The sequence below is a fragment of the Oncorhynchus kisutch genome, unplaced genomic scaffold (genome assembly GCF_002021735.2).
Source record: "Oncorhynchus kisutch isolate 150728-3 unplaced genomic scaffold, Okis_V2 Okis07a-Okis12b_hom, whole genome shotgun sequence".
NCBI classification, from domain to species: domain Eukaryota; kingdom Metazoa; phylum Chordata; class Actinopteri; order Salmoniformes; family Salmonidae; genus Oncorhynchus; species Oncorhynchus kisutch.
This window is the reverse complement of record NW_022261984.1, coordinates 15,793,441-15,807,064: the sequence shown is the minus strand read 5'-3', so window position 1 is coordinate 15,807,064 and position 13,624 is coordinate 15,793,441. Positions and strand designations below refer to the sequence as shown.

General features: G+C 46.2%; 2 protein-coding genes across 2 annotated transcripts in view; both read left to right on the top strand.

Moving 5' to 3' along the window:
* The window catches only part of LOC116360052 (WD repeat-containing protein 19-like), a 141,265-nt gene that overhangs the window by 23,785 nt on the left and 103,856 nt on the right, over positions 1-13,624 (top strand).
* Positions 2,466-7,089, top strand: LOC116360051 (kelch-like protein 5). The gene is made up of 3 exons (XM_031814532.1): positions 2,466-2,686; positions 2,800-2,971; positions 6,184-7,089. Exons 1-3 carry the CDS (start codon positions 2,514-2,516, stop codon positions 6,238-6,240), a joined length of 402 nt encoding a protein of 133 aa, XP_031670392.1. The 5' UTR covers positions 2,466-2,513; the 3' UTR covers positions 6,241-7,089.

The window sequence follows — 13,624 nt, the reverse complement described above, 5'->3', positions numbered from 1 at the left end:
CTGTTCCATCGGACAGTTTATTAGGTACACCGTCCCATTACCAAATGGATGGCTCCTACAGACAGGCATCAAGACATTCAGTTACTGTTCCATCGCGACAGTTTATTAGGTACACCGTCCCATTCACCATAATGGATGGCTCCTACAGACAGGCATCAAGACATCAGTTACTGTTCCATCGGACAGTTTATTAGGTACACCGTCCCATTCACCATAATGGATGGCTCCTACAGACAGGCATCAAGACATTCAGTTACTGTTCCATCGGACAGTTTATTAGGTACACCGTCCCATTTCACCATAATGGATGGCTCGTACAGACAGGCATCAAGACATTCAGTTACTGTTCCATCTGACAGTTTATTAGGTACACCGTCCCATTCACCATAATGGATGGCTCCTACAGACAGGCATCAAGACATTCAGTTACTGTTCATCGGACAGTTTATTAGGTACACCGTCCCCATTCACCATAATGGATGGCTCCTACAGACGGGCATCAAGACATTCAGTTACTGTTCCACCGGACTTTAGACTGGGAAACACGTGTGAACTAAGTGACTCTGAGCGTGGTTGTGATGGGCGGGGCCAGGCACGCCGGATTCAGGATGTCAGAAACGGATTGCGGATTGGCTATTACAGCAGAAGCCTGGGCTTTTTAACAGACGACAGTGTCTGGGGTTTATACTGAGAATGTGTGTGATGATTTTAACAGACAGTGTCTGGGTTTATACTGAGAATGGATTGTGATGATTCTAACAGAATGGTGTGATGATTTTTAACAGAATGGTGTGATGATTTTAACAGAATGGTGTGATGATTTTAACAGACAGTGTCTGGGGTTATACTGAGAATGGTGTGATGATTTTAACAGACAGTGTCTGGGGTTTATACCCAGAATGGTTGTGATGATTTTAACAGAATGGTGTGCTGATTTTAACAGACAGTGTCTGGGGTTTATACTGAGAATGGTGTGATGATTTTAACAGACAGTGTCTGGGGTTTATACCCAGAATGGTGGTGATGATTTTAACAGACAGTATCTGGGGTTTATACCCAGAATGGTGTGATGATTTTAACAGTGTCTGGGGTTTATACTGAGAATGGTGTGATGGTTTTAACAGACAGTGTCTGGGGTTTATACCCCAGAATGGTGTGATGATTTTAACAGAATGGTGTGATGATTTTAACAGACAGTATCTGGGGTTTATACCCAGAATGGTGTGATGATTTTAACAGACAGTGTCTGGGGTTTATACTGAGAATGGTTTGACAAACACAATCCATCCAGTCAGTGACAGTCCTGTGGGTGAAAACACCTCGATGATGAGAGAGGTGGAAGGAAGATGGTAATAATTGTGGGTAAGAGGTGGGCCACAAACAAAACAATAACAGCGCCGTTCAACAGTGGAGTTCAGAACGGCATCTCGGGACGCCACAACTGGTCGGTCCTCGTCACCAATTGGCTATTTACAGCAGACGACCACACCGGGTTCCAGTCCTATCAGATAACAAGTAGAAGTGTCTCCAGTGGACACGACATCATCAACACTGGACAAATGAGGAGTTGAAAAACCTGTCTGTTGAATCCCGGTTCCTGTAGCTTGAAAGCTGACGGCAAGAGTCCGGATTTGGCCCCGTCCTGCCTGGTTGTCTGTGGTGGACTGGTTCCTGTTGCTTGATGCTGATGGCAGAGTCCAGATTTGGCCCCGTCCTGCCTGGTGTCTGTGGTGGACTGGTTCCTATTGCTTGAAGCTGACGGCAGAGTCCGGATTGTGTGTGGAAATGGTGAGGGGGATGTTTTCCTGGCACACGTTAATGTCCCCTTGATACCAGTTGAACAACGTGTTCATGCCCCGAATAATTCAGGCTGTTCTGGAGGCAGTTGAAGAACGTTGACCGAGCATCTCTGAAACACTGTCGCTGACCGAGCATCTCGGAAACACTGTCGCTGACCGGCCATTCGGGAAACACTGTGCGGAAACACTGTGCGCTGACCCGAGCATCTCGGAAACACTGTCGCTGACCGAGCATCTCTGAAACACTGTCGCTGACCGAGCATCTCTGAAACACTGTCGCTGACCGAGCATCTCTGAAACACTGTCGCTGACCGAGCATCTCTGAAACACTCTCGCTGACCGAGCATCTCTGAAACACTGTCGTGACTGAGCTCAATTTAACGTCTTTGGGATGACATCAACATCCCCGTAGAACGTTTCTGACCACCTTGTAGAATCCACCGACGAGGGTGTGTATCTGTGACATGTAGAATCCACGCCCCAAATAATTCAGGCTGTTCTGGATAGGCGTTTCCCTAAAAAAACGACCAGGGTGTGTATCTGTGACATGTAGAATCCACGCCCCAAATAATTCAGGCTGTTCTGGATAGGCGTTTCCTAAAAAACCGACCAGGGTGTGTATCTGTGACATGTAGAATCCACACCCAAATAATTCAGGCTGTTCTGGATAGGCATTTCCTAATAAACCGACCAGGGTGTGAATCTGTGACGAGAATGAGGTTGTTGTTGTGTGGCCTCCTCACCGCCAGGTGGAGCTGCTGCGCTCCGATGGCGAAGCGTCGAGGCGGGGTGGGCGTGGCTACCTGGAACGGTTTCCTGTACGCTATTGGAGGACATGACGCTCCCGCCTCCAGCCTGGCATCACGACTCAGCGACTGTGTGGAGAGGTCAGTCGGTCTGGGGTCGGGGGTGTGTGTTGTGTTTTAGGTAATTGTGCTATAAATGTTGAGAAAATATTGGTGCAGGTTTATAGATATTCAACAATGGGCTGTGTGTGTAGGTACGACCCCCAGACGGATGCGTGGACGGCGGTAGCCCCCATGAGCGTCAGTCGTGACGCTGTCGGTGTGTGTCTCCTTGGAGACCGTCTCTATGCGGTCGGTGGTTACGATGGAACGGTGTACCTGAACACTGTCGAGGCCTACGATCCCCAGACCAACGAGTGGACACAGGTACACACACACACACACACACACACACACACACACCTGAACACTGTCGAGGCCTACGATCCCCAGACCAACCAGTGGACACAGGTACACACACACACACACACACACACCTGAACACTGTCGAGGCCTACGATCCCCAGACCAACCAGTGGACACAGGTACACACACACACACACACACACACACACACACCTGAACACTGTCGAGGCCTACGATCCCCAGACCAACCAGTGGACACAGGTACACACACACACACACACACACACCTGAACACTGTCGAGGCCTACGATCCCCAGACCAACCAGTGGACACAGGTACACACACACACACACACACACACACCTGAACACTGTCGAGGCCTACGATCCCCAGACCAACCAGTGGACACAGGTACACACACACACACACACACACACACGCCTGAACACTGTCGAGGCCTACGATCCCCAGACCAACGAGTGGACACAGGTATATACACACACACACACACACACACACACACACACACCACACACACACCACCTGAACACTGTCGAGGCCTACGATCCCCAGACCAATGAGTGGACACAGGTGTATATACACACACACACACACACACACACCTGAACACTGTCGAGGCCTACGATCCCCAGACCAACGAGTGGACACAGGTATACACACACACACACACACACACACACACACACACACACACCTGAACACTGTCGAGGCCTACGATCCCCAGACCAACGAGTGGACACAGGTGTATATACACACACACACACACACACCTGAACACTGTCGAGGCCTACGATCCCCAGACCAACGAGTGGACACAGGTATACACACACACACACCTGAACACTGTCGAGGCCTACGATCCCCAGACCAACGAGTGGACACAGGTGTATATACATACACACACACACCCCTTCTGGTGGTTTTGTTATGTAAATGTCTGTTTCTCCAAGTGTGTTAATATTTTCATGTGTCTGTTCTATGTCTGTGTGTGTGTGTGTGTGTGTGTGTGTGGTGTGTGTGTGTATTCTATGTTGATATGTAAATATATATGTGTGTTTGTGTATTCTGTGTGTGTGTGTGTGTGTTTGTGTATTCTGTGTGTGTGTGTGTGTGTGTATTCTGTGTGTGTGTATTCTGTGTGTATTCGTGTGTGTGTGTGTATTCTGTGTGTGTGTGTGTGTGTGTGTGTGTGTGTGTACAAGCTGGGTTTTCATCCTGTTTAATAACACTCAGTCTGATTGGTTAAACGTGGTGGTTTTAGTCTCAGTGATGTCATCATGTATCTAGGTCAAAGAAGCTTCTACCTTCCCAGACTCCTGAACAGCCAATCAAATGGCTGCTCAGACAATTTACATAGCCCCCCCCCCCCCCCCCCCCACCCCTCTTCTACGCTGCTGCTACCCCCTGGTTATTATCCATCTAATAACTCTACCCCCTGGTTATTATCTATCCATAGTCACTTTAATAACTCTACTCCCTGGTTATTATCTATCTAATAACTCTACCCCCTGGTTATTATCTATCCATAACCACTTTAATAACTCTACTCCCTGGTTATTATCTATCCATAGCCACTTTAATAACTCTACTGCCTGGTTATTATCTATCTAATAACTCTACTCCCTGGTTATTATCTATCTAATAACTCTACTCCCTGGTTATTATCTATCTAATAACTCTACTCCCTGGTTATTATCTATATAATAACTCTACTCCCTGGTTATTATCTATCCATAGTTCCTTTAATAACTCTGCCCCCTGGTTATTATCTATCCATAACCACTTTAATAACTCTACCCCCTGGTTATTATCTATCTAATAACTCTACTCCCTGGTTATTATCTATCTAATAACTCTACGTCCTGGTTATTATCTATCCATAGCCACTTTAATAACTCTACTCCCTGGTTATTATCTATTTAATAACTCTACTCCCTGGTTATTATCTATCTAATAACTCTACATCCTGGTTATTATCTATCTAATAACTCTACTCCCTGGTTATTATCTATCCATAACCACTTTAATAGCTCCTCCCCCTGTTAATTTTCATTTTTACTTTCATTTTTTTTACTTAACAATTATTTTTCTTAAAACTGCATTGTTGGTTAAAAGGGCTTGTAATGACGCATTTCACTGTAAGGTCTACCTACACCTGTTGTATTCAGCATTTCACTGTAAGGTCTACTACACCTGTTGTATTCAGCATTTCACTGTAAGGTCTACTACACCTGTTGTATTCAGCATTTCACTGTGAGGTCTACCTACACCTGTTGTATTCAGCATTTCACTGTGAGGTCTACTACACCTGTTGTATTCAGCATTTCACTGTGAGGTCTACTACACCTGTTGTATTCAGCATTTCACTGTGAGGTCTACTACACCTGTTGTATTCAGCATTTCACTGTGAGGTCTACTACACCTGTTGTATTCAGCATTTCACTGTGAGGTCTACTACACCTGTTGTATTCAGCATTTCACTGTGAGGTCTACCTACACCTGTTGTATTCAGCATTTCACTGTGAGGTCTACCTACACCTGTTGTATTCAGCATTTCACTGTGAGGTCTACCTACACCTGTTGTATTCAGCATTTCACTGTGAGGTCTACTACACCTGTTGTATTCAGCATTTCACTGTGAGGTCTACTACACCTGTTGTATTCAGCATTTCACTGTGAGGTCTACTACACCTGTTGTATTCAGCATTTCACTGTGAGGTCTACTACACCTGTTGTATTCAGCATTTCACTGTGAGGTCTACTACACCTGTTGTATTCAGCATTTCACTGTGAGGTCTACTACACCTGTTGTATTCAGCATTTCACTGTGAGGTCTACTACACCTGTTGTATTCAGCATTTCACTGTAAGGTCTACTACACCTGTTGTATTCAGCATTTCACTGTAAGGTCTACTACACCTGTTGTATTCAGCATTTCACTGTGAGGTCTACCTACACCTGTTGTATTCAGCATTTCACTGTAAGGTCTACACCTGTTGTAGTCAGCATTTCACTGTCAGGTCTACTACACATGTTGTATTCAGCATTTCACTGTAAGGTCTACTACACCTGTTGTATTCAGCATTTCACTGTAAGGTCTACTACACCTGTTGTATTCAGCATTTCACTGTAAGGTCTACCTACACCTGTTGTATTCGGCACAACAAATTCAATTTGACTTGATTTGTTCCTTCCTGTGTTTTTTCCTCTAGGTGGCTCCACTGTGTCTGGGCCGGGCTGGGGCCTGTGTGGTGGCTGTCAAACTGTGAACACTCACGCACCTGAACACTCACACACCTGAACACACCTGAACACTCACGCACCTGAACACACCTGAACACTCACACACCTGAACACACCTGAACACTCACGCACCTGAACACACCTGAACAATCACACACCTGAACACTCTTTGGACCCTCCCCATTCCTCTAATGGGAGTTTAACATTCCACTAAAACCAGAAGGACATTATAGACATTGAGTTGGAGAGGAGATTACCGTGCTTCTACACCTGCATTGCTTGCTGTTTGGGGTTTTAGGCTGGGTTTCTGTACAGCACTTTGAGATATCAGCTGATGTATGAAGGGCTATATAAATACATTTGATTTGATTTGAGAGATTACTGACTACAGATTGAAGAGCTCTCTCTGTCTCGCTCTCTCTCGCTCTCTCTCTGTCTCTCTCTCTCTCTCTGTCTCTCTCTCTCTGTCTCTGTCTCTCTCTCCTCCCCTCTCTCTCGTGCGCTCTCTCTTTTGCTCTTTCTCTGTTCTCTCCTCCCCTCTATCCCTTTCTCTTCCCTTCTCTCTCTTCATCGTCTTTAGGGAGCTCATTATTTTCACTATACAAGAAAAGGAAATGCGCATCATCATTTATTAATTTGACCGTTTTTACTGCTGACAGAGTGGAGAGATTTAGAGATGAGACACAAATGAAGACAGGACAAAGGGGAGAGAGAGAGAGAGAGAGAGAGAGAGAGAGAGATCACTGTTGTTTTTTTAGTCAGCCTGTCAGTGGGAAGTCAGTCAGCCTAGATGGGGCTACTCAATTCACCTCAACTGCCTGAACAACAGATAAGAGGTGTTTTTGTTTTTAAAGAGAATCTTCTGGTCTCCTGATCCCCTGCTGTTCTGTCCTCATTTCCTCACACACACACACACCCCGCAACCCATCCCTGCATTACAGAGCTGAGTATGAAGTGTAAAATGGAAAGTAGGAGTGTGCGTGTGTCTCTGCGTGTGTCTCTGCGTGTGTCTCTGCGTGTGTCTCTGCGTGTGTCTCTGCGTGTGTCTCTGCGTGTGTCTCTGCGTGTGTCTCTGCGTGTGTCTCTGCGTGTGTCTCTGCGTGTGTCTCTGTGTGTGTGTGTTCCAAGGCTCTGAGAGTGTCTCTGCTGTACACATAGTAAACTCAGACAGAGAGAGAGCCAGGCTTCATGTCTACACTGACAGATCTAGGGGCAAACACAAGCCCCTGAACACACAGATACATCTAGGAGCCAACACAAGCCCCTGAACACACAGATACATCTAGGAGCCAACACAAGCCTCTGAACACACACAGATACATCTAGGAGCCAACACAAAGCCCCTGAACACACACAGATACATCTAGGAGCCAACACAAGCCTCTGAACACACGCAGATACATCTAGGAGCCAACACAAGCCTCTGAACACACACAGATACATCTAGGAGCCAACACAAGCCTCTGAACACACACACATACATACATCTAGGAGCCAACACAAGCCTCTGAACACACACAGATACATCTAGGAGCCAACACAAGCCTCTGAACACACACAGATACATCTAGGAGCCAACACAAGCCTCTGAACACACACAGATACATCTAGGAGCCAACACAAGCCTCTGAACACACACAGATACATCTAGGAGCCAACACAAGCCTCTGAACACACACAGATACATCTAGGAGCCAACACAAGCCTCTGAACACACACAGATACATCTAGGAGCCAACACAAGCCTCTGAACACACACACACTCACACACAGATCCATCTAGTCAGACGCTTCTGTTAAACAATGGAAGAGTTGGGCCGTCGAGGAACTAAGACATTCCAATGGAAAACGATTGCTTATTTCCTGCACAGTAACTATGTACCAGTCAGACGTACAACATGTGTGGTGCTGTTGTTACTTTCCCAGCGTATCTCTGGTCTCTTATATCATCACTGTGCTATAGTCAGTGTGTTAAGATGAGCTGAGTGATAGATGGTGTAAATAACATCCTGTTACTACACAGCGGGGATGTACCCTCAAATGGCACCCTATTCCCTATAATGGTGCACTACTTTTGACCAAAGCCACACACAGTAGGGCACCATATATATACCGACCTCCCTTCTCCCTCTCATGCCCCTTCTACTCCACCTTCCCCTTCTCCCTCTCTCCCCACCCCGTCTCTCTCTCCCCACCCGTCTCTCTCTCCCCACCCCGTCTCTCTCTCCCCACCCCGTCCCTCTCTCCCCACCCCGTCTCTCTCTCCCCACCCCCGTCTCTCTCTCCCCACCTGGCCGTCTCTCTCTCCCCACCCCGTCTCTTCTCCCACCCCGTCTCTCTTCCCCACCCCGTCTCTCTCTCCCCCCACCCCGTCCTCTCTCCCCCGTCCCTCTCCCACCCCGTCTCCTCTCCCCTCTCCCCACCGCCGTCTCCCCCTCTCCCCACCCCGTCTCTCCCTCTCCCCACCCCGTCTCTCCCTCTCCCCCACCCGGCGTCTCTCCCTCTCCCCACCCCGTCTCTCCCTCTCCCACCCCGTCTCTCCCTCTCTCACCCCCGTCTCCCTCTCCCCCACCCCGTCTCCCTCTCCCCACCCCGGTCTCCCTCTCTCTCCCTCCCCCGTCTCCCTCATCTCTCTCCACCGTCTCCCTCTCTCTCCCCCGTCTCCCTCTCCCCACCCCTTCGCCCTCTTCATCCCCCCTTCTCCCTCCCGCTCACCCCCGTCTCCCTCTCCCCACCCCGTCCTCCCTCTCTCTCCCCCGTCTCCCTCTCCCACCCCTTCTCCCTCTCTCACCCCCGTCTCCCTCTCCCCACCCCTTCTCCTCTTCTCCCCCCTTCTCCCCCTCCTCTCTCCCCCGTCTCCCTCTCTCCCCCCGTCTCCCTCATCTCCCCCCTCCACTTCATGTCCTACCCAGGGATGGATAAAGAAATGTATGATAATAAAACCATTTGTATTAAAATTCAGTCTCTGTCCTAAACTTGTGTGTGTGTGTGTGTGTATGTATATATATATATATATATATATATAATTCATTGATTGATTTGGATAACTTGTGTGTGTATATATATAATTCATGGATGATGGATTGTTGGGGATGGATGGATGGATGTTGGGGGTGGATGGATGGATGGATGTTGGGATGGATGGATGGATGGATGGATGTTGGGATGGATGGATGGATGGATGGATGGATGTTGGGGATGGATGGATGGATGGATGTTGGGGATGGAGGGATGGATGGATGGATGTTGGGGATGGATGGATGAATGGAGGGATGGATGGATGGATGGATGTTGGGGATGGATGGATGGATGGATGGATGTTGGGGATGGATGGATGTTGGGGATGTTCACACAGGAGTTGCTTTCCAAGATGACATTGAATGTTCCTGATTGGAGGAGTTGCAGTTTTGACTGAAATCTATTTGAAAATCTATGGCAAGACCTGAAAAATGATTGTCTAAAAATGACCAACAACCAATTTAAGAAGAGATTGAAAATTACTGAGGATAATAGCGGATGATATTACCACTCCTATTTGCCACATCTTTAATCTAACCCTACTAGAGAGAGTGTGCCCTCAGGCCTGGAGGGAAGCTAGTCATTCCACTATCCAAGAATAGTAAAGACCCAGTTAGTGGCTCAAATAGCCGACCAATCAGCCTGTTACCAACCCCTAGTAAACTTATGCGAACAAATTGTGTTTGTGTGCTATAATGTGGATACAGAGTTACCTGTCTAACGGAACACAGAGGGTGTTATGTCTTTACACCCCCTGCTATAATGTGGATACAGAGTTACCTGTCTAACAGAACACAGAGGGTGTTATGGCTTTACACCCCCTGCTATAATGTGGATACAGAGTTACCTGTCTAACAGAACACAGAGGGTGTTCTTTAATGGAAGCCTCTCCAACATAATCCAGGTAGAATCAGGAATTCTCCAGACACACGATATCATACGTCCTTATGTACACATGGATTTAGTACTGTAGATATGTGTTAGTGGTGGAGTAGGTGCCTGTGGGCACACAGTGTGTTGTAGATATGTGTTAGTTGTGGAGTAGGTGCCTGAGGGCACACAGTGTGTTGTAGATATGTGTTAGTGGTGGAGTAGGTGCCTGAGGGCACACAGTGTGTTGTGAAATCTGTGAATGTATTGTATAAACTGCCTTAATTTTGCTGGATCCCAGGAAGTGTAGCTGGCGCCTTGGCAGGAACTAATGGGGATCCATAATAAACCCCAGGAAGAGTAGCTGCTGCCTTGGCAGGAACTAATGGGGATCCATAATAAACCCCAGGAAGAGTAGCTGCTGCCTTGGCAACAGCTAATGGGGATCCATAATAAACCCCAGGAAGAGTAGCTGCTGCCTTGGCAACAGCTAATGGGGATCCATAATAAACCCCAGGAAGAGTAGCTGCTGCCTTGGCAGGTACTAATGGGGATCAATAATAAACCCCAGGAAGAGTAGCTGCTGCCTTGGCAACAGCTAATGGGGATCCATAATAAACCCGCCTTGTCTTGGCAACAGCTAATGGGGATCCATAATAAACCCGCCTTGTCTTGGCAACAGCTAATGGGGGTCCATAATAAACCCCAGGAAGAGTAGCTGTCGCCTCGTCTTGGCAACAGCTAATGGGGATCCATAATAAACCTGCCTTGTCTTGGCAACAGCTAATGGGGATCCATAATAAACCTGCCTTGTCTTGGCAACAGCTAATGGGGATCCATAATAAACCCGCCTTGTCTTGGCAACAGCTAATGGGGATCCATAATAAACCTGCCTTGTCTTGGCAGCAGCTAATGGGGACCCATAACAAATCCAGGTGCTGCATCCAGGACTTCTATACCAGGCGGTGTCAGAGGAAGGTCCTAAGAATGTACTCCAGCCACACATGGACGGTTTCTCTCTGCTACGCCACGGCAAGTGGCACCGATGCACCAAGCCTGGAACCAACATGACCCTGATTAGCTTCTACACACCGGGCGGCAGGGTAGCCTCGTGGTTAGATCGTTGGACTAGTAACCGAAAGGTTGCAAGATCGAATCCCCGAGCTGACAAGGTAAAAAATATGTTGTCCTGCCCCTGAACGAGGCTGTTCCCCGGTAGGGCCGTCATTGAAAATAAGAATTTGTTCTTAACTGACTTGCCTCGTTAAATAAAATAACGAATAAATAAAAAGTTAACCAAACAGTTACCCACAATGCATTGACTTTTACTCATCAAGTATACTGCTGTTACTGTCTATCTATCCTTTACCCCTACCTACAGTATACTGCTGTTACTGTCTATTATCTATCCTTTACCCCTACCTACAGTATACTGCTGTTACTGTCTATTATCTATCCTTTACCCCTACCTACAGTATACTGCTGTTACTGTCTATTATCTATCCTTTACCCCTACCTACAGTATACTGCTGTTACTGTCTATTATCTATCCTTTACCCCTACCTACAGTATACTGCTGTTACTGTCTATTATCTATCCTTTACCCCTACCTACAGTATACTGCTGTTACTGTCTATTATCTATCCTTTACCTCTACCTACAGTATACTGCTGTTACTGTCTATTATCTATCCTTTACCCCTACCTACAGTATTCTGCTGTTACTGTCTTATCTATCCTTTACCCCTACCTACAGTATACTGCTGTTACTGTCTATTATCTATCCTTTACCCCTACCTACAGTATACTGCTGTTACTGTCTATCTATCCTTTACCCCTACCTACAGTATACTGCTGTTACTGTCATATCTATCCTTTACCCCTACCTACAGTATACTGCTGTTACTGTCTATTATCTATCCTTTACCCCTACCTACAGTATACTGCTGTTACTGTCTTATCTATCCTTTACCCCTACCTACAGTATACTGCTGTTACTGTCTATTATCTATCCTTTACCCCTACCTACAGTATACTGCTGTTACTGTCTATTATCTATCCTTTACCCCTACCTACAGTATACTGCTGTTACTGTCTATTATCTATCCTTTACCCCTACCTACAGTATACTGCTGTTACTGTCTATTATCTATCCTTTACCCCTACCTACAGTATACTGCTGTTACTGTCTATTATCTATCCTTTACCCCTACCTACAGTATACTGCTGTTACTGTCTATTATCTATCCTTTACCTCTACCTACAGTATACTGCTGTTACTGTCTATTATCTATCCTTTACCCCTACCTACAGTATTCTGCTGTTACTGTCTTATCTATCCTTTACCCCTACCTACAGTATACTGCTGTTACTGTCTATTATCTATCCTTTACCCCTACCTACAGTATACTGCTGTTACTGTCTATCTATCCTTTACCCCTACCTACAGTATACTGCTGTTACTGTCATATCTATCCTTTACCCCTACCTACAGTATACTGCTGTTACTGTCTATTATCTATCCTTTACCCCTACCTACAGTATACTGCTGTTACTGTCTTATCTATCCTTTACCCCTACCTACAGTATACTGCTGTTACTGTCTATTATCTATCCTTTACCCCTACCTACAGTATACTGCTGCTACTGTCTATTATCTATCCTTTACCCCTACCTACAGTATACTGCTGCTACTGTCTATTATCTATCCTTTACCCCTACCTACAGTATACTGCTGTTACTGTCTATTATCTATCCTTTACCCCTACCTACAGTATACTGCTGTTACTGTCTATTATCTATCCTTTACCCCTACCTACAGTATACTGCTGTTACTGTCTATTATCTATCCTTTACCCCTACCTACAGTATACTGCTGTTACTGTCTATTATCTACCTGTATGTACATACTGTATCTACCTCAATTACCTGGTACCCCTGTATATGACTCAGTACTGGTACCCGCCGTGTAAATAGCCATGTTATTACCTCGTACCCCTGGACATCGACTCGTACTGGTACCCCGTGTAAATAGCCATATTATTACCTTGTATCCCTGTATATTACTCGGTACTGGTACCCTGTGTATATAACCAAGTTATTACCTCATACCCCTGGATATCGACTCAGTACTGGTACCCCCGTGTAAATAGCCATGTTATTACCTTGTACCCCTGGACATCGACTCAGTACTGGTACCCCGTGTAAATAGCCATATTATTACCTTGTATCCCTGTATATTACTCGGTACTGGTACCCTGTGTATATAACCAAGTTATTACCTCATACCCCTGGATATCGACTCAGTACTGGTACCCCGTGTAAATAGCCATGTTATTACCTCGTATCCCTGTATATGACTCGGTACTGGTGCCCCGTGTATACAGCCATGTTATCCTTACTCATTGTGTATTATAACTTGTAGTATAATTTTTCTAATTTCTTTCTCTCTGCATTGTTATCAACATTTTGAGCCTGTTTCTCACTTATATGCATTTTTTTTACAAGCGTAACTAATTATTAA

Bases quoted from the DNA above. Each gene is read 5' to 3' on its own strand.
- LOC116360051 (XM_031814532.1), top strand. From the start codon at position 2,514: ATGAGGTTGTTGTTGTGTGGCCTCCTCACCGCCAGGTGGAGCTGCTGC. The intron at 2,687-2,799 runs GTCAGTCGGTCT...CTGTGTGTGTAG, and splicing joins CTCAGCGACTGTGTGGAGAG to GTACGACCCCCAGACGGATG. The intron at 2,972-6,183 runs GTACACACACAC...TTTTTCCTCTAG, and splicing joins AGACCAACGAGTGGACACAG to GTGGCTCCACTGTGTCTGGG.